Source organism: Zingiber officinale, chromosome 9B (genome assembly GCF_018446385.1).
Source record: "Zingiber officinale cultivar Zhangliang chromosome 9B, Zo_v1.1, whole genome shotgun sequence".
In the NCBI taxonomy this organism is placed as follows: Eukaryota; Viridiplantae; Streptophyta; class Magnoliopsida; order Zingiberales; family Zingiberaceae; genus Zingiber; species Zingiber officinale.
Window position 1 is genome coordinate 63,629,784 of NC_056003.1, and position 25,186 is coordinate 63,654,969.

At 35.6% G+C, this 25,186-nt stretch overlaps 1 protein-coding gene across 1 annotated transcript; it reads left to right on the forward strand.

The window, feature by feature from the left end:
* Positions 1 to 21,770: 21,770 nt before the first annotated feature.
* Positions 21,771 to 24,684, forward strand: LOC122024751 (bifunctional abietadiene synthase, chloroplastic-like). Its single transcript, XM_042583437.1, has 8 exons — positions 21,771 to 22,106; positions 22,184 to 22,380; positions 22,452 to 22,546; positions 22,812 to 23,038; positions 23,130 to 23,305; positions 23,408 to 23,626; positions 23,751 to 23,886; positions 23,975 to 24,684. Exons 1-8 carry the CDS (start codon positions 21,864 to 21,866, stop codon positions 24,518 to 24,520), a joined length of 1,839 nt encoding a protein of 612 aa, XP_042439371.1. The 5' UTR covers positions 21,771 to 21,863; the 3' UTR covers positions 24,521 to 24,684.
* The last annotated feature ends 502 nt before the right edge of the window (positions 24,685 to 25,186 follow it).

Sequence of the window (25,186 nt, forward strand, 5' to 3'; positions counted from 1 at the left end):
ATTTCTGCCAATGTCACATGGCGTGAGTGTTTCGAAGACTCAAAGTCCCTCTTCTAGAGAGGAGAGAGACCGCATGGATCAGATCCCTTATGCCTCAGCTATAGGATCTATCATGTATGTCATGCTATGTACTCGTCCTGATGTCTCGTATGCTTTGAGCATGACGAGCATATACCAGTCAGATCCAGGTGAAAGTCACTGGATAGCGGTCAAGAATATTCTTAAGTACTTAAGAAGGACTAAAGAATATTTCTTGATATATGGAGGCGATGATGAACTAGCTGTAAAGGGTTACAGTGATGCCAGCTTTCAGACCGACCAGGATGATTATCGATCGCAGTCAGGGTTCGTGTTTTGCATAAATGGTGGTGTTGTGAGCTGGAAGAGTTCGAAGCAGGACACAGTCGCTGATTCTACAACAGAGGCCGAGTATATTGCTGCATCAGAGGCAGCAAATGAGGCAGTTTGGATTCATAAGTTCATCACTGAACTTGGGGTGGTTCCTAGCATCGCTGACCTGATTGAGCTCTATTGTGACAACAATGGAGCAATTGCGCAGACTAAGGAACCTCGCTCACACCAGTGGACCAAACACATACTACGGCGCTTCCATCTCATTCTAGAGATTATCGAGAGAGGAGATGTGAAGATTTGCAGAGTACCTACAGAGACTAACATCGCAGATCCCTTGACCAAGGCTTTGGCACAGAGAAAGCATGATGGTTACACTAGGTCATTGGGGCTTAGAGCTTACACTGATTGGCACTAGTGCTAGTGGGAGATTATTAGTTAGAGCCCTAGAGCCAATCATTTGATGATTGTTGTATGGACTCGTTGTATCATATTCTTGTATATAAATAAAGGCATTTGTTTTTGGTTATTATACTTACTTGTATTGGTGCCAAATAACTAAGTATAATAGCGTCCTTGAGTAGAAGGTTCTTACCTATATCAATCGATTGATTGAATCGATAGTGAGATGATATAGGGAACACTACTCTTAATCATTCCTAGTCAAGTATTAACATTCAGGGACAATGTTAATGCGACGAGACTAGCATGTAGGTCAACTCGATGACTTAATCTCACAAGTCATGGATATGGAGATATCAAGTTGGCACATGGGTATGCATTAGAGAATGTATACTGAATGACCCGCCATGAGAAAGTATCATGGATCGTTATATGAGTGTCATATACTTTCTCATGTGGCTATTAGTATGACTACTAGTCCTTGGACCTAAAGTCACCATGGTTCCCTACATAAAGAGTTATGTACTTTGGCTTCGTCAAACGTCACCCGTAACTGGGTGGACTATAAAGGTGATTACTGGGTATGTAACAAATTATGCGGAGGGATGTGAGTGATGTAGATGGGATCTATCCCTCCTATATGACGGGAGTGACATCGATATTCTTGATAGAGTGAGACCACTAAGTGCATGGCCATGCTCAAATGAGTCAATATGAGATATTGAGCTCATTTGATTGAGTGAGTCTACTTGGGATTCAAGGTTTAGATTGATTAGAGAATGACACGGTCTATGCCTCACATTGATTAATCTAGATGTCAAGGATAGAAGGACACTTGTCATATATTGTGAGAAGTCACAATTAGTAGTCGCAAGGTGATGTTGGATCTCAACATTCTTATAACTTGGGTAGTAATAATGTGTTGCTAGATATCACTCATTACTTATGCTTCTAAATGGGTTTAGAAGTATTACCAACGTTATAAGAACCTATAGGGTCACACACAAAGGACAATTAGATGGAGATTAGGTTCATTTGATGAACCTAAATGATTAGGTTCATGTGATGAACCAAATTGGATTAAGAGTAATCCAAATTGTGCTAATTGAGTTGGACTCAATTTGGTTCATGTATTAAGTTAGTCTAATTTGGACTTAGACTCATTTAATTAATTTAATTCAATGAATAGAGATTCATTAAATTAAAATTGACTTAAACCAATGGTTAGATTAGATCAACCAAGGGAGAGAAGTGGTCAAGTTTGACTTGACTTGAGAGGAAGATGAAGGGTCAAGTTCGACTTGACCATTTGCCACCTCATTGGTGAGTTGGCATTAAGTGGCTAATGGTGATGTGCCACATCATCAAGGCTAGCACATGTGTGTGCCACCTCATGAGGGAGATCAAGAGTTTTTGACTCTTGAAATTTCATGGAGTATATAACTCCTCATGAAAAGTGGCCGGCCACTTTAGTGCTTGTGAGGAGTTTCATTTTATGTGGTAACTCCATCTTCTTCTTCCTCAAGCTCTTTCTTCTCTCCCTCTCTTCCACCCTTGGCCGAAACTTCATAGAGTGCTAGCACACTCTAAAGTTTCTCCTCCATCGATTTGTTCATGTGGATACGCATAGAGGAGTATCTACCTTGATACTCTCGAGATCCGGCGAACCTAGGACGAGCGGGATTACGCGAAGGGCTTCGCTTCAAAGGTATACCCTCTGATCTTGTAGATCTAGTGTAAATCTAGGAGTAGAAAACATGTATATAAAATTTTATTTTTCGCACGGATCCGGTGGCGGGGATTTCGGGGTTTCCGCAACGCAAAAAGCGATTTTTGCGGCCCGAAAAATCTAACATGTTCCTTAGCAGTAGCATGATTTTTCCCTTCTGGATTTAGTTTCAGAAATCGGCTGCCAAAACTTTTCCAGATTTTGAATCACGGCTTGGGTGAAAAAACCCACCATAGGATAATGGAATATTGAGTGTTCCTTTCAGAACTTACTGATAAGAAGCTACCTCAAGAGCTTGGCAAGTCCAACAGTAGAATTCAGAACTCAGCTAAGTTTAGCAGGTATTTAATAAATTGAGCTGCCAAAGAGTTTCAGGATTTCAGAAGTCAGATCTGGATTCAAGTTTAAGGATATCCTTCATTTCAGAGACTCAGAAAATAGATTCACAATCCATGTCCAAAAAAAATTCAGAAATGAAACTAATGTCTAAACTTTTGTTGCTTCAAATTTCAGTTTCAGAATTTTGATTCGACAGAATTGCAGGCTGTAATCCTATGTAATTTTGCATAAGAAAGCATGCCACTCAGCGAAGAATGAAAGTTGTCTTGTTGCATAAAATAAAATAAAATAAAATGGACATGAGAACTCTAGAAATATAGGGAATCCAAAGTTCAGTTTCCGGACAGTTGCCTACTTCATATTCAGATGAGCACTTGTTTCAAAGGAGTTTCAGACATTCAGAAATTGAGTTCAGCAAAAAACTCCACTAATTGAACAAGCTATGAGAATTGCAACAAAACATCTTGCATTATTATTGAATGAATGGCACATGAGAAAACTTTCTACCAATTAAGTGATGTTGAAGATACCTATGTTTTAAATAGGGATGATGACATGAGAACATCTTTTGCTAAATCTTCATTGTAATAAGTCATCTACCTATATTTTTACTATGCAAGAATAACAAATAAATCATAAATATTATGATAAAAATTTATGAGATATCTACATTTTTATTACGCAAGAATAACAAATAAATCATAAAAAATTATGAGATATCAATAACAAATATAAACATATATTGAAAGCAAAAAGAACAACTTACAAATACTTCCCCAAACAATTGGCAAATTGCTCCATCTTATGCACAAAACTTTCACCTACAAAAGAGATAGACAATATTGAAACAATGATAAGGTTTGTCTACATCTTAATTTACAATAAAGGTTTGATTAAATTCTCAAATAACAATTTGACAAGCAATACAATGGTTGATATTTCATCTTCTTTTAAGTTCTTATGAAGTGGAAGAATGGACGACTTGGTTTGTTTCAAGGGCAATAAATTCAGTGAACATAGCAATAAAGAAAGAGTTCTTTCCATTTACTCCACAATAAATACAAAGCATGGAATCTAGGAACAACACCAAGATCAAGCCATAATGTAACTCTATGTTAATAAAATAATTTCCTAAAGCATAGAAATAATAATAAGAATGAGAATAGAATTTAAAAGACATAAGAGGTCAAGATGACGAAGACGCCAAAATGAAAGGATGGGAAAAGGATAAAAAGAACTACAATTATGAAGAACTAAATGACAACAACATAGAAAAATAATAGAATAGTAGTAAAGAGCAAGAAGATAGAGAAATGGAAAACTAATAGGGAGATACTAAAGAAAAAGGAAAGAAAAACATAGAAGTGGAAGATGAAGAACACAAAAAAGCGGGAAATAAGACAAAGAGAAGAGAGATAAGAGAAAGAAATGATGAGGAAGAAGAATGATAACACAAACAATAAAACAAGCAAAAAGAAAGATACTAATAAGAAGTCAAATAAAACAAAAAGTGAGAACATGACAACAAAACATAGCACAAATAGAAAAAGAACAAGAAAAACAAAGTAAAGAAAAAGAAAATGAAGACAAAAAGGAGAAGAAGAGAATTGAAACAATGAGTTTACTTGTTAATTTACAATTAAAGGCTTGATTAAGGATTCTCAAATAAAAATAATGCTGAGAATTAACCTATAAGTAACGAGATAAAAAACCATTGTCATATAAATAAAATAGTGATAACAATTTAACAAGCAATACAATGATTGATATTTCGCCTTCTTTTAAGTTCTTATGAAGTGGAAGAATGAACGACTTGGTTTGTTTCAAGGGTAATACATTGACGAGATAGCAATAAAGAAAGAGTTCTTTCCATTTACTTCACAATAAATACAAGGCATGCAAGGAAAAGGAACAACACCAATATCATGCCATAAGGTAACTCCATGTTAATAAGACAACTTGTAAAAGTATAGAAATAATAATAAAAGGAAAAAACATATAAATCAAGACAATAATATTAATTTTGTAATTAAAAAAACAACAATAACAATGATAAAGATCATGACAATTATATTAACAATAAAAATAAAGAAAAAGAAAAATAAGATGAAAACAAAGATAGAAAAGAAGACAATGATGAAATGAAGAGTAAGAATAAGAAGAAAAACTTAAAGATAATAGAAATAAGGAGAAGAAAAGGCAAGAAGAATAAGGAGAAAAGGAAGTAAAATAAACCATGACCAAGGGGAAGAAAACAAATATCAAATTAGTGTAATTAGGATATTCGATAATTAATATTTAGTAAACGTGTCACAACAACACGTTTATCAAATTGGCGTCATTGCCGGGGAATTTCTTAAAGCGCCAATTTATCAAATTGTTTGTAAATGTGTCATTGAGTAAAAAGAAATTAAGTGAAGCTAATGATGAATGAAATGGCTCGATAAAAGCAATCAATGAGGAAATGAGAGCTTTGGAGGAATAAACTTGATGAATTAACAAATTGATTTGTGTAGGGGAATATCTCCACATAAACTCCACCATGATTTGGAATTTCTAGCATACCCTATACACTCTTTGCATTTGATTCATTAGAAACAATTTCATTGAGTGAGACATGATATTCTGCAATAATCTCTATGTGCATGTTCCAATTTCAGAGATCAGAGTTCATGCTATCCTAGTGTTTTGCCTAAACTTGTATAAGATTCTGATTTTAATCCTGCAGCTTGCACAAAACTTCTGCAATTTAGAAATCAAATTCAGCAAGAATTCAAGGAATTGTAACTGCCAAAGGTTTCAAAATTCCATAGATCAGATTCAATAAAGTGTAAGCAATTCCTGCATTCCAATTTCAGAATTCCGTTTCAACTCTTCAGAATTCAATAAGATTCCAAGACTTTGAATTATGATCACTTGAAAAGAGAGAAATACCATCTGTTATTGCGAACATGAGCTTTACTTGAGTTTTTCAATGATTAGAGAGCTATGGGAGAGTATTGGCATGCAACTATTAAGGTTGATACATCAATTACAGTTTTTATTCTCTGCATACTTTATATGACAAAGTTTAAAGCTAGAGATTCTTGAGAAATCAAGTTTAAGTTCTATTGAATAATAATGGTAGGGTTGATTGTAAACACGATAGAGTTATTTCGCTTGAAAACAATATCAAGAAGGTTAAGAAAAAGATATTTGAAGCAAACCTAGGCGAGGCAATAATATCTAACACTCAACCCTCAAGCCCAACTAACGACTATGGGTGTGGATATCCATAATGCTAGGCTAACAACTATGAGGAAACAAAAATAGCATACAACGGTTAGCTAGCCAACATTTACAAAGCGAAGAAAATATTAGAACAACAACAACAATTCGACATAAGTCAATTATGAGTATAAAAAATTGAAATAATGAGACTATGAAAAAAAACACAAATGGATAGTAACAAAATTAGTTAAATGAAGAAACAGAAGGAATGAAAAACTTATAGTGAGACTTTTGTCTAATTTTACTTGCACATGGCAACAACCACTATTTGTAAAAATTACAATAAATAAGACAAATAGACGTCTAAAACAAAGTAATGCATAAACAACTTCAAAGATAAGCACATTATAAGACACAACATGCTCAATTGAACAAAAATAGTACTAGTGACGAGCTTTCCAACAGATCACACATCCCTAATTGTTTCAAAACAAGGGTGCTTAATTATGAACTTATTGTGAAAAACCTAACCATCCAAAAGGTGTGGTCTTACCAACATCAAGGCCCTATATTTCAGAAATTTGTTGCATGGTGAGATTTAACTATAAAGTGAAAGATTCACTATTCTAGATTATTCCACAACTAGCATGCTTAGGTACGAAATTCTTATAGGGCGGCAAAACCATCCAATCTGATTGAACAACTTAAACCTTCCTAAAGGCTATTTAGCCCTAAATATTTTTTAATCCTTAAAAAGAGATAAAAACCATATTCTACCTATATAAACATATTTATTCAAATAATGATCCATTGTATTCGTGCTAAGGTTCTTACGATTATTATTAAAACTCAACTCCAAAACATTGTGCTACTCCCCAATAAAAACTTAGGTATACATATTCATATGTATGTAATATTGAAATAATTGTTAAAATAAAAAAACATTGTAGTAAATTCAAAATGACATTATTTTTTATAACGATCTATTTTTAAATTTTTAGTAATTAAATTTTGACTCCAATGATCAAATTCATACATTATCAGAATATTTTGAGTTCCTCAACCTACACTTAATGATTATGAATAGCTATAGATGAGCATCTAAGTAGAATTGTTTATAAAGATTGTTATTATCTCCATCTTACATTGGAGATAATATTATTCATCATCAAGGTTATTTTTTACTCTGATTCAATCGTTTAAGTGTGGACTTCTATGATCAATATGAATGATGTTTTCCATAGGCAAGTTTTTTTCCCCCAATTTCATTATCTATGCTTCTATCCAAAATGATGCTATGTAAAAGGTGAGGCTAGATAGAAAAATGTGTTGTTAAGATACTTGAATTTAGCAACTAGTTCAACATTTAAAGTAGTTCAAAGGTGCAACAAAAAAAGTTATCCTATAGTCTATGAAGTTGGAGAGCACAAGGACAAGGGCTATTAAAGAAGTATTAGAAACATCTATTTGGTTGCATAAACACACAAAAAAAAAAAAAGCAAACACCATAAAAGATATGGTGTTGAACTAACATGTATAATAGAAAAGGAATCAAAATTTAAAGAAGAAACAAGAACAATAAGTTAAACAAGTACTTCAAATTACCTTACTAGAATGAATGAGAATAAATAGATTTCAAACACTTAATTTAGAAGAAGATTCTAGTCAAAGCTTATGCATTTAAAAGAATAGGAAATGTATCATCAAGAACAAATGTAAGAAATGGCAAAAAATGAACATCTTAAAGAACGAAAGGCAAACATCAAATTTAAAAAATAATGTCTAATATGGCCTAAGATAAAACCTTCCAAATTATTCATATACTTACTAAAAGTTGTTAGAGAATGAGTTATATAGCCAACTGGAGGTCCAAATAAATCTATAAAGAATTAGGATTCCAAAATAAACAAACTTCATTTTCTCAAAATATTTTATTTATTTAAAAATAGCTTTAAAATACATCAATATAAATTTATGATAAGGTATTCTAAAATCGAAATAAGGACAATAAAGATGGGATTTTAGGATCTAGAGGGTATTACAACACACGAAAGAAAATGAGTTCAGAGTAACACTTATTTAAAAGAAGAATATTTAGATTGAGAAACAAATAGCTATTATTGATAAAAATTGCTTTAATGAAGAGGAAAAAAAAAGGAATTTAATGAGAAAAGGAGAGTTAGAAGATAGAAATTATAACTTCAAATCTGCTTCAAGCAAATTTACATCATCGTAAATTTAAAGAAGTGTTATGCTAACAAAATCATGCGTAAAACATGAGGAACAACTAGTGTATGCTAACAAAAGTGTAAGAGGAATTGTTACAAGGAGTTGCAAATCATCGTACTAGTAAGGCCTATGAGTTAATCACAAAATTAAAGTATGCCAGGCACATTCTCGAAAATGGGTTATAGATGTCCAAAACGCAACTGCTAAAGGAAAAAAAAAAAAAAGATTTTATATTAAGAGTCTAGAGAAACAACATCCTGTGTTATGATCAAATTAAGGAATTTAAGAGTCTAGAGAAACAATGAACTAATACCGGCGTCAATGTTGAAAACTTAAATGTTGAAGAAAAAGTGAAAAGTCATGTGAAGGTTGTTTAGAAAATTTAAAGATGAAAATGTTAAATGAATCATCAGCAAAGGATTAATTATTAAAACTATAGGATGATAGCAACAAGCCCCAAACATAGAGTTCCAAAGCGGCAGAATTTATTCAAAAGTATTAACAAAAGTATGATGAAGCAACTGAACATGCAGCATTACTTAATGCAAAGATAAGGATGAAAGCAGAGCAAATAAGAAATAATTTTTACAAATTTATGCATTAGGTAACAGAACCTAAAGGAAAAGGTGTTCTTGAGGGAACATGACAATAGCTACCAAAACTAGATGACACAAAATGAACCAAATAATGAAGCAAGAAGTGTTCTATTGAAGCACGTCACACAAGTCAAGAAGGCATGAAACTTGAGGGCTTTGGATGGCGCCGAAATTTGGCAAGAAAAACGTCCAGAAAATAATGAATCGCAGATCAAGAATGAGACGTTCTGTGCCACAACCGAAAAAAAATAATGAATCACGGATCAAGAATCACGTATACGACGAGTTAAGGGTTAAGAAAGTACTTGTGAATAGGGATGACAATTTTCCCGCGGATTCGGGGCCCGCGGGGACAATCCGAAATGGGAACCTACGGGGAAAATTCGAAACAGGGATGGGGATCCCAGATTTTTTCAGGGATGGGGCGGGTTTGGGATAGGTATGGGAATACTATCCTCATCCCCGAACTCATCCCGAATATTATTATTATTAATATTAATAAATAATAATAAGATTTTTTAAAAAAATATTAATAATAGTGTTAATATTAATATTAATTTTTTTGAAAATATTAATAATATTATTATTATTAATATTGATACTAATATTATCATTAATAATAATGATAAAATAATAATAATAATAAATATGAGGATGAGACGGGGATGGGAATTTGATCCCCGTGAGTTTGGATTCGGGAAATTCCCGAACCTGAAAAAAATGAAGACGGGGCTAGGATGGGGATGACAAATCTGCCCTCGCCCAGCCCCATTGCCATCCTTACTTATGAAGACAAATCTTGATGGCCTGGAAGAGGAATAGGGCATAGCCATAATCTCGAGGGCTTGGACGCATGAAGGGGTGGCGGAGTCAGGAGGAGTGATGGAAAGTGCCACCGCTAAAGGAGGAAAAGGAAGCTCCTGGGTGGCTCCCGGATGGGTGGCCATCGATGAAACGGATGGAGCCGAACATGAGGTCGTCGGTGAAACAGATGTAGAACAGAAGAATTAAAGGGATTGCAAATGGTAGGGTTTCGGAAACGAGGGTACCTAAAAAAGATTGACCTCGCCTGAGCCCGAGGGAGCGATTGTAGGCTGTAGCGGGAGACGGCAAGGTGGTGGGGTGATGTGATCGAGCGTTTCCTGCTGATTAAGCACATGCTAACGGTCATAATTTACTCATCGCACACAACAAACGGTCAAAATTTACTCATGGTCGGAAAAGGCTTCTCATTAGGACTTTCTTACTAATTATTATGTGAATAATTCAAGATTAATTTTAAAGTTAATTAATTTTAAAACGAAATTAAGGACACAATTGATGATATTTGGACAAGTTAATTATGAAAATTTAAATAAATAAAATTTGATAATAATTGGATATTAAATTATTTTTAAAATAATCAAATAATTAATCACATATATATTTTAAAATTTGAAAGATTATATATTTTTGTCAAATTATATATATATATATATAATTGATAACTTACATTTTTTATCTTATTATTTTCACTCTTATACTTACATTTTTACTTTCTCACATACATATGTGGCGTTTGGTTTAGAGGTTTGGGAATGAGGGAATGGATTCATTCCCAAACCTTGTGTTTGGTTGATGGGAATGAAATCAAGATTTTAGAATGAAAACAAAAAACTTGGGTATAGATGAAACTCACCCCTTCCCTTGAGTTTTGATGGAACGGGAATAAGAATTAAGTTTTGGACAAAAATACCCTTAGTATATTTGTTTAATTTTTCTTTCATTTCACACTCTCTCCTTGTTCTCTCTCATCATACTTTCTCTCTCCTCATTCTATCATCACATTTTCTCTCTCAACATACTTTCTCTCTCATCAGACATTCTCTACCATTTTCTCTATGTATTCTCTCTCATCACACACACTCTCTCATTATTTTCTCTCTTCATTCTCTCCTTATTTTTTCATCATACTTTCTCTCTTATCATTCTTTTTCTCTCCTCAATCTCTCTTACCATACTCTCTCTCCATATTTTCTCTCATCGCACTTTCTCTCTCTTCATTCTCTTACATCACACACTCTCTCTCCTCATTCACTCTCATCACACATTTGCTATCATTTTCTCTCTGTATTCTCTCTCATCACACACTCTCTCTCATTATTTTTTCTCTCATCATTCTCTCCTCATTTTTTCATCATACTTTCTCTCTTCTCAATCTCTTTTACCATACTGTCTCTCCATATTTCTCTCATCACACTTTCTCTCTCTTCATTCTCTTCCATCACACTCTCTCTCCTCATTCTCTCTCATCACACTTTCCCTCTCTTCATTTTTTCTCATCACACTTTTTGTCTCATCACACTTTCTCATCATAATTTCTCTCTCCTCAATTTCTCATTTTCTCTCATTACATTTTCTCTCTCTCTTCATTTTTTCCCATCGCTCGTTCTCTCTCAGCACACTTTCTCTCTCATCATACTTTTTCTCTTCTCAATCTCTCCTATCACGCTCTCTCTCCTCATTTTCTCTCATCACACTTTCACTCTCTTCATTTTTTCCCATCACACTTTCTCTCTCATCATATATTTATCTCACATTCAACTTTCTCTTTCATCTAATTTTTTCTCTTATTTTCCTCTAAGGATAAAAAAGAAAATTTAGGTTCATTCTGATTGAAAATATTCAACTAACCAAACATTATTTTTAAGAATGATACCCAAGCTCATACTCATTCTCATTCCACAATACTATGATATACAATCCATTCCGATTCCTAGGAGATAACCAAATGTCACCTTAATGTTGTGTTTATATCATGATTTGCGAATAAGGACCTATTTTGGACTTAATTATAATTTTTCCTACAATTATGATATTATTTCTTATATTTTGAATTTGGTTTTATTGGAAATTCAAAGAGCCATGAATTAGGGTATGATCGGATTGAATCCGGCTTAATTTAGAGGTCAAATGAAGAAGATCAAGCTGAATTAATATGAACCATTAATCCCGATCTAGAGATATCTTGTTCCTTCATTTAGATCTAAGCCATCTAGCCCTCCATCCAGATGTGAAGCTATGTGAACCGTCAAATCTAAAGAGAAAATTAACCTCAATTTAATCTCAAGATGAACAGTTCAGATGTAGATCCTCTTCATCACTTTAATCAAATGGTCAGGATCAACTCCTCATCAAATCGGACGACCCAGATTAAAGGAGGAGAAAACCCTTACCTTTTCTCTCACGCGCGACGGCACAGGGAGATCACTTCTTCTATCTTCTTCGCATCGGCTAGGGCTCGCGACAACCCACACAGCGCTACTTCTTCTTCCTTTCTCTTCCCCACCAGCCGACGGCTTCTTCCCTTACCTTCACTGTCACCGACCGACCATCCATTCTTCCCATTTCTTCTTCTCCGATTGCTCAACTCAACGATGATAGTGGCTCCGACAACTCCTATGAGCGAAAACGATTTAATTAGGAGGAAGGTGTTCCTTTCTCCATTCTTTCTGCTATGGAGATCTCTTACGGTTGGCGTTGCGAAAACAGAGACTTCCAGTAGAGGAATTCGGCTATTCTTCATCCTTCTCCGACAAGTTCTTCTTTTTCCTAAATGAGCAGTGCTATGGAGGGATCCTCTGTGGACGACGTTCTAGAAGCAAAAGACTTCATCTACAGCAGTGACCATCCTTCTCCGCCAAAAAACATTTCAATTTCGGCAGATCACTCAAGCAAGCTGTTCGTGATTAAAGGCAGTCGTTGTGCTGTTGTTCATCGGTGATGGCATTCCAAATCTGGACCCTTCGTGTGGCAGCGGGGGTAGTTGAGTGATGTTAGATCGCAAGAGGGTGATTTGGCTAGTTTAGCTACTTTCTTATTTGCTCGTTTCATGTTTGGTTAATTTAGTTTATGTTCTTGTTTGATTTATGTTTATGTTTAGTTGTTATGCATGTTAGATTGTTAGTTTTGGTACTTTGTTTAGTTCCACTATACATGATTGTTAATTCTGTATCATAGTGTGACAATGTGATGTAGATTATCAATTATGCATAGTTAGGTTTTGTTTAATCGCTGTTAAGTTTGTTTAGTTTAATTGCACTTGTTTTACTACTGTTTTTCCTTTATGCATGTTTGTTATATTTGTTATGTTTTTATGTTATGCCTATTGATAAATGTTCTTATGTCATAGGGTGACAATGCGGTGCAAGAGTGTCTTCGATAGTTAGATAGGATAGTTGGTTAATTTCTTTATGTATATTTCTTTTGTAGAAAGGATCTTTATAGCGTAGAGTGACATTGCGTTGTAAGTTCATTTTTTTTGTTAGTTAGGATTTCATTTATTGCATTAGGTTTAGAAAACCCCAAAACAAAACCTCGATTGTTCGATCTTGTCTGAAAACAAACGTCCTGCCATTAGTTCCGCGAGAGAGATGACCTGGACTTCTACTATATTACTTAGTGTAGGTTAAGGGGGTCGGTTGAATAAAAATTATTAATTTGATGTGAGCGAGTGACACTTGCAAAATCACCACATCAAATTTTACATGTGGTTATAACTTGATGATGAATTCTATGTGGATAGATTGGGATGATAATTTTTTTATATACCTAGTGAGGATATTTTTAAAGCCTATTATTCCTATTGATGTGTGATGCACTCGTGATTAATGTTACTCTAGAACTTGCTTAATTCATTCGAGACCACATTATTACAGGATTACATAATTTTAATGAAGGCTATCTCACTTTCTTTTATTCATTCCTTTTATTATCACATGTTTCTTGAATAAATTTCATGTCATTCATCATGTCATTCTTTTCTCTCTTCCATTTATTTCCATTTATTTCATTCTCTTACTCTTTTGGGATGTGGATATTTTTGGATGTTGCATGATAAGTGCTTTGCCTGGGATGGTCAAAAGTTTAAGTGTGGGGGGAGAGAAATAACTTAGTAGAATTTAGGGGAAGCATAGGTGAACCATGCTTGATCACCATAGGTGAGCCATGCTATGTATCTTTTTATTTGATCTATTGATGATGATGCATAGGAAAGATATATGACATGTTGAAAGAAAAAAAATAAAAAAAGGTGAAATCAGAATGAAAAAAAAAAAGAAAAAAATATAAATGTAAGAAACAAAAGAAGAATAAAAAATAGAAAAAGAAAAATGCTTTTGACATATTGTGTCATTTTATATTCCTTTGTGATAGAATTTTTGGGAGATACCATCTTTATTGTAGCAATATTTTGATTCTATTGTATATCATGAGTGATATTTTTATTGAAAAGTTATAATAGAGGTTGTCTACATGTTTATTAGATTTGTGAAAAACTTTGACATGTGATATTTTGTATTCATTTGTAGTAGAATTTTTATGAGTGTCAATCTTTATTGTAGCAATATTTAGATTTTATTGTCTATCATGAGTAGATTGTTATTGAAAAGTTATAGTAGAGGTTGTTCACATTTTTTGAGTTGGGAAGTTAGCTTGGAAGTTTGGATGGAATATCTTTTTGGGCATTATTTTCATGTATTCATCTTTGTAGCATTCCATTATATCCATGTCTTCCATATTACTTTGCTTTATCTTTATTTATTCTCTTACACTATCATTTACTTTTATTCATGTTTCTCTTACACAAATAAGATTTCATTATTTTATTGTGCACTCTTATGTATATAGTGGTGGAGATTAGAAGGAAAGCAAGCATATGGTAGTGCATAAATCATGAGTAACTTGAGTGAACTCCACTATTGCATGTATATGAGAGGAGAGTCACCATCACTTTCCTTGTGAGATTATTTTGTTATCATTCTCAGTTTATCTATTATGGATTGAAATTATCATGCTTGTTAATCAATATATGAATTGAATCCATGAATGCGTTGATCATTTGAATTGGACAATCTAAGTAATTTTTCTTTCACTATTTTCTAACACATGGTTGAGAATTGCTAGGGGAATGCATCTTTAGTTATTTTTCTCATTTTGTTTGGTGTGAATGTCATCAATGCGAGGTAGTTTGTGTGCTTCGATTGTCGATGTCTATTTCTTCCACAGATGATTCATCCCAAGTCGCCTTGAGAGCTTTCTTCTTTTTAGGATTCGGGCAATCGTGCTTCTAGTGTCCCTTTTTATTGCACCCAAAGCACATGACATTCACCTTATTGTTGTTGGAGGTGGACTTGATCTTCTGCAGGTCTCTTTTGGTGAACTCCATTTTCCTAGTAAACATTTTTCTTACCAGGTTCACTAAGTGCTCTTCATCATTTGAGTCTAGGTCAAATTCAACTTTTGGTTCTGATTTAGTTTTTCACTTTTCTTTGAATGATCCTGCAAAAAAGAACAATACCTTTCTCTTCGGGTTTGGCATTAGTATGTTTGTGCAGCTCTATTTCACAGAATAATTCATCTAATTTTAATTTTGAAAGATTCCTCAAAATTTTATAGGCATCCACAATGGATGCTCATAATGTATTTCGAGGGAATGTGTTTAGGGCGTACCTTATAAGATCCTGATTCTCCATTTGGTGGTCAATTGTGTGGAGTCTATTGAGAATGTCCTTGATCCTCACATGCAACAGCTTGCAGTCTCTCCTTCCTGTATTTTGATAGTAAATAACTTATTTAAAAACAAATCTCTTTTAGTTACCTTTGTGTCATTGGTCCCTTCGTGTAATTCTATAAGCTTGTCCCATAGCTCCTTTGCATTCTCATGTGGGCTGACGTGATTCAGCTTTTCCTTCATTAGACTACATTTAATTGTGTTGAGGGGCTTGAAGTCTATTTAAGCTTTTTTCTTCATCTTCGGATTCCAAGTTTCCTAATCAATTATAATTCCGGTGTTGTGGTCGACTCGTGTCTTGTATCCTTTTGTTATGCTGAACTACTGGTCGAAATCGTGTTGGGTTTTTCGGGCCGCAAAAACCACTTTTTGCGTTGCGGAAACCCCGAAACCCCCGCCACCGGATCCGTACGAAGAATAAAATTTTGTAAAACTTCAAATATGAGTTTTCTAACCTATATCTACACTAGATCTACAAGGAGAAGAGTTTACCCTTGATGCGAAGCCCTTCGCGTAATCCCGCTCGTCCAAGGTTCGCCGGATCTCGAAAGTATCAAAGTAGATACTTCTCTATGTGTATCCACACGAACAAATGATGGAGAAACCTAACAAAAAGTGTGCTAGCACCCTTTGAAAGATTCGGCCAAGGAGGTGGAGGAGAGGGAGAAGAAGATGAGAGCTTGAGAGGAGGAAGAAGATGAAATCAAATTAGCACACAAAATGCACTAATTTTCATCTTTAAGTGGCCGGCCACTTCAAGGCTTGTAACCTCCATGGAATATCAAGAGTCACCACTCTTGGTAACTCCCATGAGGTGGCATTTGGTCAAGTCAAACTTGACCAAATGAAGAAGCCTTGATGATGTGGCATTGGTCAAGTCAAAGTCAAGTCAAAACTTGACTCTTCATCTTCCTACTTATGTCAAGTCAAACTTGACTACTTCTCTCCCTTGGTTGATCTAATCTAACTATTGGCTCAAGTCAATTTTAATTTAACGAATCTCTATTCATTGAATTAAATTAATTAAATGAGTCTAAGTCCAAATTAGACTCACTTAATACATGAACCAAATTGAGTCCAACTCAATTAGCACAATTTGGATTACTCTTAATCCAATTTGGTTCATCACATGAACCTAATCTTTTAGGTTCATCAAATGAACCTAATCTTTTAGGTTCATCAAATGAACCTAATCTCCATCTAATTGTCCTTTGTGTGTGACCCTATAGGTTCTTGTAACGTTGACAATCCTCCAAAACCCATTTAGAAGCATAAGTAATGAGCGATATCTAGCAACACATCATTACTACCCAAGTTACAAGAATGTTGAGATCCAACATCACCTTGTGAATACTAATTGTGACTCTTCATAATATATGACAAGTGCCCTTCTATCCTTGACATCTAGATTGATCAATGCGAGGCATAGACCGTGTCATCCTCTAATCAATCTAAATCTTGAGCTCCAAGTAGACTCACTCAATCAAATGAGCTCAACATCTCATATTGACTCATTTGGGCATGACCATGCACTTAGTGGTCTCACTCTATCAAGAATATCGATGTCTCTCCCATCATATAGGAGGGATAGATCCCATCTACATCACTCACATCCCTCCGCATAATTTGTTACATACCCAGTAATCACCTTTATAGTTCACCCAGTTACGGGTGACGTTTGACGAAGTCAAAGTACGAAACTCCTTATGTAGGGAACCATGGTGACTTCAGGTCCAAGGACTAGTAGTCATACTAATAGCCACATGAGAAAGTATATGACACTCATATAACGATCCATGATACTTTCTCATGGCGGGTCATTCAGTATACATTCTCCAATGCATACCCATGTGTCAACTTGATATCTCTATATTCATGACTTGTGAGATCAAGTCATCGAGTTGACATACATGCTAGTCTCGTCGCATTAACATTGTCCCTGAATGTTAATACTCGACTAGGAATGATTAAGAGTAATGTTCCCTATATCATCTCACTATCGATTCAACCAATCGATTGATATAGGTAAGAACCTTCTACTCAAGGACGCTATTATACTTAGTTATTTGGCACCAATACAAGTAAGTATAATAACCAAAAATAAATACCTTTATTTATATACAAGAATATGATACAATGAGTCCATACAACAATCATCAAATGATTGGCTCTAGGGCTCTAACTAACAAATCGATCTTCAGATATACTTCTATTCATTTCCTCTAGTACGAGAAGTTATCTCCGTTGAACAGCGGGGGGCGAACAGTGTTGGATCCCTTAGTTTGGGCCATTGGTTTACTAAAAATGAAAACTTAAAATGGATACCAAGACTTGGTCTTGGGTAAGTAGTGTTGGAAAAAGTTACAGTTATAATTTAAATGAGAGAAACTATAAAATCGATGAACCCCCTGCTCGAACGGTGGTTGCACCAATTTATAGCTAACTTGGCTCTGATACCACTTGTTGAATTGTGAGCACGTGAGTGGGGGTGAATCATGTGTTCTTGAAAACAGAGTTATTTTAAAAATTTAAAATAAAATCATAGCGGAAAGTTTAAACTAAAAGAACACAAGGAAAAACTCGATCGATTTTATTTGGTTCGGAGGCTTCGGTGACTCTTACTCCAAGACTCAGGTTTCGCAAACCTATCAATGTATAATCCACTAAATGCCTCTTCTGGAACCGTTGGAAAAGGTGATCGAATACAAAGATAAGGACAATGTAACAGCCTATACTTCCCTTTTAAAATAGTAGTATGAAATTGCAACACTATTAAAAGTTTTGGGCGCGCTCGTGTGTTGTTGTCAGTCTGCCGAAGATGGTCGGATGACTCAGAGGAGTAGCTTGGTGGCAAACAAACGTTTCCGAAGATTCAGAAGGTTTGTAGCACTTGCCTCCAATATAGCCTCTCAGGTGCCTCCAATCGCAACTCTTATCCCCTTATCTTTGGAGCCGATAAAATCCGCTATATGATAATTTTATCCAATCCCTTGGAAGGTGTCTCCAACCGCCTTCGAGGCACCTCCAACCTCCAATCTGAGTTATACCGTTAGTGCAGATTGCATCGACAGTATGCATGATTAAGACAGTAAGGATTGCCTTGATCTCAACTTAGAAACCTCCGTTGATTTCTTCAATTGGATCATCGTCAATGGTTTGTCCCAATTGAGACACGACATCTCTGTACTCTCTCTAGGATCTTACCTCAACTTACTTGTCAAACATCATATCCTCCAGATTTGTTTGGACTTTAACCGCTCAGCATTGGATCTGCCAACTAGAGCTTCAACTTGATTCGATATTATAGGTCCAAATGAGGTCGGCTAAGGGAGGTGAATAGCCCTAGCCTCCTGGGAAAATGTTAGGGAAAATACGAGAAAATTTAGAAAAATATTGGAACTTTTTCTAGTAGTTGTAAACAGAATTACTTTTTACCGAAATTAAATTTCAAAAGGAATAAATTTTAATCAATTAATCTAAAGTTTTGGAAAAAGAATTTAAAAATTATGTTAAAGTATTGAAAAATCTTGAATATTTTTAGAAATAATAATCATAATTATTTGAAAATATGATAAAAATTTTAATTACAGAACTTTTTTATTTAAAATTTAAAATTTTAAATTTTAAATTTTAAATTTTAAATTTAATTTTTTAATAAAAAATTTATAAAAAAAAAAATACTAATCGAAAAATTTTGAAATATTTTAAACTAGCAGTTAATCCATTTGTGTATCATAGAAAAAAAATTCAATAGAAAAAATATAAAGAGGATTTATGAAATTATTAATTTTACTAAACATGTAATAATTAAAACAAATTCAATTTAAGTGTGCATATAAAAATAATTTAATAGATTAAGCATGATTTAAGTACCCAAAATAATTTACTATCTATTAGATTTATCAAATATATTCTAGAAATATTATTTCTAGCTATTTTTACAATTTGGACCCTATGAGTTCTAATATTCCAATTTAACCCTCTATAATTTCTAAAATTTGAAATTGATAAAGAATTCGAGCATGCATCATTTTTTTCAGTAATTCCATATTTCATTTAGTTTTACATTTTTAATTTTTAATTTATCAAAATTTTCTAACAGACATGCATAGTCTTTCTTCATGGAGTTCCAAAACCTTATTCTAGAGGGCGTTGGCAGAATTGTATATGTCGATTCTGTCAAATTCCTTAGCTGGTAGGATGTTGAGAAGGTGAAACTTGACCTTGCCATTTGCCATAAAGTCGTCACATTACTTTTTAGTCCAGAGGTGTTCTTCGAGTTTTTCTCCATTTTTATCCTTTAGTGTTTCAAAATCATATTTCATTATTAATAAGATATTGAAATATGTTTTAAAAAAATATCTCCATATGACGCTTCCAAAATGTGAACTCCCCCTCAAATATTGGTGGGTCGATACTGGATTCGACCATCATTTTCTTGCTTTAGCAAGTAGTTAGTCCTTCTAGAGTGGGTTGGCTCTGATATCACCTGTAGGCCCAAGTAAGGCCGAATAGAGGGGGATGAATAACCCTGAAAAAAGAGTTAGAAAAATCTCTTGCTTTCCAATTTAGTGAGGACACAATATTAGATAAAATAAATAACGTAACTATCATAAAACAATAACTTTAAAAGTAAGTAGGCTATAATATTCTTGGCTACAACTTAAGTGGTTGTTAATCCAAAATAATTAAAAAGCTCAGTAAAGAAGACTCCTACATTGAATGCGGAGTACTCTCTTACATTCTTTGAAAGCTCAGGAATTACTTAAGAAGTTAATACACTTGTTGTCCTTTAATTCTTATCTCTAGGAGGATTTTTATAGTCTCTTGGGATAAATTACCATTACTTAGAGACTCCTTCAAAAGGATCCAGGGCGTCTCTAAGCAAATAAACTTTTATCTGCTTGACAATCGTTAGTCAATGACAAACCGCATTGGAGACGCCTCCAAGGGCTTTGGAGGCGCCTTCGCACCTTGACCTAAGGCGCCTTAGCGCCTGTACTTGAGGTGCCTTCGCGTTTATGCTCGAGGTGCCTCTACATAGCTGAGACGCCTCAGGTCTTACTGACTCCAACAATCAATTTCTTCTCATAGATGATGCTTCGATCATTTGAAGTTGAGCTCGTCCGAATCCAACTTTGACCTTCTCCTCGAGCAGACTTCTTCCCTAGCTTCTCGTCCCTCAAATGCACTGCACACGTTCCTTCTCATTCATTGATGTACTCTTTCGCAACTTCTTATCTCTCGGACAAGCTCGTCGAGTCACTTCCTGTATCATCCTTTTCGTCTGTTGCGTCTTCCACTCGACTTCTTATGTTCTTAAGTTCCTGCACACTCAGACACAAGTCATCAAAATCATAAAACCTACTTAACTCGATTAACCGCATCAAAACTTACCCAGGGCACTTACATATATTAGGTCCTCCAAACCTATCGAATCCACTTGCCAGATGTCAGGTTCACTTGACTCATCTAAACTTCCTGTCTGGTTCCATAATCTGCTAAGACTTCTCTGTCCAGCTGACCTACTAGGACTTTCCGAAGAGCATCCTACATACTAGATTAATTCATTAGATAATAACAAAACTTAATTTGAATCTTTAACAACATCAAAACATAAATTCGATTATGATTCTCCCTACACCAACAGTGTAGTATCCAAAAATAGGAATCTTGGGCATGGTTAGATTTAAGAGGCTATAAGGAAGGCATTGGTGGTGTCCTAGAGTGGATATGATGAACTTAAGACCCTTAGTGATTATGTGCTAAAAGTACTCAAGTCCATGTAGATTTTAAAATCCTATAGGATGTGAAATTTTGGTGTGACACTCAAAATACTCCTAGGAATTCAATGGTTGAGGTTTAAATTGATTCTAAAGTGATTAAATTATTAGTAAGTTTTAGTTATACAATGTAAATTTGGAATCTTGTGTATTGTTACACTCAAGAGTTTTGAAAAATATATTGATCTTAATTTTGATTGAATTTGATCAGCTAAAGACCATCAATGAATTTTATTTAAAATTTGTAGACTATCCTATGCACCTAACATTCGAGAGACTCTAAAATATTAGTTACTCTCAAATGAATTTAATCGGTCAAAATTCATTTAATTTGAACAAATCAATTTCTCCTAAATAGACCTATTACTATTTTCCATTTTCAAATTCATCATTTGACTTGACTTGGGATGGGATACACGCGCTTTGAACAACCCATCTTTGATTTTTTTTTTTAATAATAAAATAATAATAATAAAACATCGTCTCCGCGACGGCATTTGAAAAAGCCTCCACCTTCTCCCTGCTATTTCCGCCATCTTAAGAGCTGAATGGCGGTCAAACATGGTTTGCTGCTTCCTGCTATTTTATCGCGTCTATATAGCAACAGATCACAACTGGCAGACATCCAGAATTTAATCACTGCCCAAAGAAATAGTCGATAGCCGATAGACACCATGCCCGCCGCCCTCTCCTCCGCCTCCCTCGCCGTGCCCTCGTCCAATCCCCAGTTCTCGACGCCGAGCTCCTCGTCAACAAAGCTGCGCCTCTTCAACCCCCAAGTTCACCACCAATTTCAACCAATCAGGCTCCCTCGCGTGGTCATTTCGCCTGCACTTTCCACTAATCACACATTCAGATCTCGTCCTCTTTCTGCGCTATCGCCCGCTGCAGCAGCCGTCATGGACGCTGCAAATGAGGTGCATGCCAGGACCTCCTCTCCATTTAGTTTAAATGAATTTATAAGTACTAGTGCTAACATTTTTGTGGGGAACAGCGAGAAGGAGGTGACGAAGGAAAGCTGAAGGAACTCATCTCTGTCATCAGCAAAGAGCTTGCCGAATTAGGAGACAAATTAGAAAATCTCAGCAGCTCCCCTCTGGAAGCTTTGAGAATGGTGGACGTGATAGAGCGGCTGGGTATTCAGAGATTTTTCCATGAACACATCCAGAGGATCATACGCTCGACTTACTTGTATGTATTAACACTTGGCCTTTTCCTTCTAATCAGTTAATGGGTTATTGAGTTTTGATTCACTTGCATAGGCAATGGCACGAGCAATTTGGTCTGAAGAACGATGCAGATGCCACTTTGTTGGGATTTCGCTTGCTCAGGATCCATGGCTACCATGTCACTGCAGGTGTTATGCCTCTCTGTTTTCTACTGTGACGCTTTAATCAATCGCGTTAATCGAGAGAGTTAGCTTACCATGTTTTTTTTTTAAATAAAAAAATCCAATCAATAGGCTAGTTGAAAAGGTGGTCAACGGCCAATCTCGCACGGCACTACGATTTTGACCATCCTGTTATCGACCGAATTCACTTCGATTCAGCATAAAAGTCCAGTTCAAATTTACTTTGACTCAGAATTTAACTTATTCCAAACTCATGGCTTACGTTTCACAGGGATCCTTGACTCGTTGAAAGGTCAATTTGGAGATCCCACCACATTCAAGGTCGACACCCCTGCCAAAATTTCAAGCATGATCCATTTGTTGAAATGCTCTCACGTGGGATTCCCCAGTGAATCGACCATCATGGAACAAGTGAAGGCGTTCGCCAGTTTTCAACTCCATAAACTATTTCTAGAAGGAGACCAGTCGCTTCTTAAAGCCAACAATCTGGACATGGAGGTACATATACCATATACCATCTGCTTCCACTTATTTCTGTTTACTTTCTTGTTTTGTCGTGTTTAAAATGTGCTGTTTGGAAATGTTGAAGATAAAATTTGCTTTGGAATACCCGAGGAGATATTTGCTTCCGAGACTGGAGTCAAGAATCGTTATTAACCAGCTATGGCCTAGCTCTGGATGTCTAAATAAGTGCTTGCAACTTGCTAAGATCGATTTAGGGATGCTCCAAAAGCTACATCAACAGGAGATCGCGTCGCTCGAGCAGTGAGTGCTAAAGTCCCAAATTCATGTTCCTGAAGTTGTTTATGACAAAATAAAACGCATAATAATTAAATTCCTTTTTTTTTTTTAATCCAATGAGTGCAGATGGTGGACTGAACAAGAATGCAGTAAGACAATACCCTTCAGGGGAGGAATTACCAAGAGCCACTTCTTTACATGTCCATCCATTTATGAACCAGAATTCTCTGCCTTCCGTGCTGCATTTACCAAATCCTGCAGCTTCGTCGTAATAATTGATGACGAAATGGACCTTTTAGACTGTGATCCCAATGACATTCTCAAGTTTAATGAGGCTGTTCAAAGGTACTGGCTCATTCTATTTCCATTTCGGCATCCGCTGGATGGGATTATTCCATGTCAACTTATAATTACTCAAGCTCGCAATATAATTAGTTACTAAATTAAGACGTTTGTACCGTATCACCAGATGGGATCCCTCTCCTTGCGATGACGCCCCTCAGTTCAGGGCAATAGTTCCAAGTTTCTTTGCCACAGTGGAAGACATGGGTGCGGAGGCAAGCAAAATTCAAGGCCGTGACGTCCTTCCCTACATAAAGAAAGTGGTGAGTCCTTGCTCGATAAACATTTCGTAAAGAAACACATTTGCATTAGCTAATCGATAATAAATGGACCCATTAATTATATATATAGTGGCAAGAGCTGATCGCGGGGTACACGGAGAACGCTAAATGGCGATCGGCAAGCTGCATTCCTAACATGGAGGAGTACCTGAAGGCGTCGCTGCCGAGCATCAGCTCCACCACCATCGGTCTAAGCTCGCTGATGATGATGCCGGAGCCGATATCTGAAGAGGCCCTGAGGTTGATCGGACCAGGATCGCGATTCATGTACCTCATCAACCTCGTCTCCCGCCTTGCCAATGACCTGGCCACCTTCGAGACCGAGGCAGCCAACGGGGAGATCGCCTCCGCAGTGAGCTGCTACCAGAACGACCACGGTTGCACGCAGGAGGAAGCCATCGCGGCGGTGGAGGGCATCATCCAATCTTCGTGCCAGGAGCTGGAGTGGGAGCTGTTCAAGTCCATCGCGGTGGTGCCGGAGTGCTACCGCCGTGGGATCATAAATATCGCCAGGACCTCCTGCTTCGTGTACAAGAGAGGGGATTCCTACTCTCTGGCGGATGACGACGAGTACGCCACGCTCCTCAAGGATTACCTCTTCCGCCCTATTCAATGACTGCCCGAAAATCAATTTGTTGGTTCGCGAGAGATTGTCTCCCGTTTCTGAAACTACCGTTGATCGAAAATTTGCTTAGCGCAGAATTAATTCAAGTGGTCGAATCAAATTTTAAATAAAGGACAAAACTAAATGGCTATTCTAGCCAGTTAGAATTTTTTTAATAATTTTTTTTAAGATCTTTGTATTTAATTTTTAAGATAATATCATATTTTATGAATAATTATATATTTTTTTCCATCTATTTTCATATTTAATTTTCTAAAATAATACTTAATTAATTTTTATTAATAATACTTAATTAATTTTTTAACTAAGTAAATTCATTTTCTGGATGTTGAGATTCTAGCCACCTAAATTTGCCGTTTAAATAAAAGGTGATCATTTCTGTCAATTCACCTTGTAAGTAATTTTACCTGTCGATATATATTTCCTTATTTGATCTGCTTACATGTTAAGATTGTAATACGTATATTGTTGTTAAAGATTTAAATCTAATAAAATAATTTAATTTATATTTTAATCATGGACTGAATTAAAAGGATTGAATTTTGTATGTAGAAATTTGTTACCCAGTTTCTGTTATCTATGATGAACTTAAAACTTAAATGGGCTCAAGGTCTATAAATAAGGTGGACCCTCGAAGCGTTAACGGAACTTATACTG

What these genes read in the sequence shown, in the direction of transcription:
- LOC122024751 (XM_042583437.1), top strand. Translation starts at nt 21,864, where the DNA reads ATGCCCGCCGCCCTCTCCTCCGCCTCCCTCGCCGTGCCCTCGTCCAAT. An exon ending in ATCATACGCTCGACTTACTT is followed by an intron (nt 22,381 to 22,451) that starts GTATGTATTAAC and finishes TCACTTGCATAG; the next exon opens with GCAATGGCACGAGCAATTTG. An exon ending in TGGCTACCATGTCACTGCAG is followed by an intron (nt 22,547 to 22,811) that starts GTGTTATGCCTC and finishes TACGTTTCACAG; the next exon opens with GGATCCTTGACTCGTTGAAA.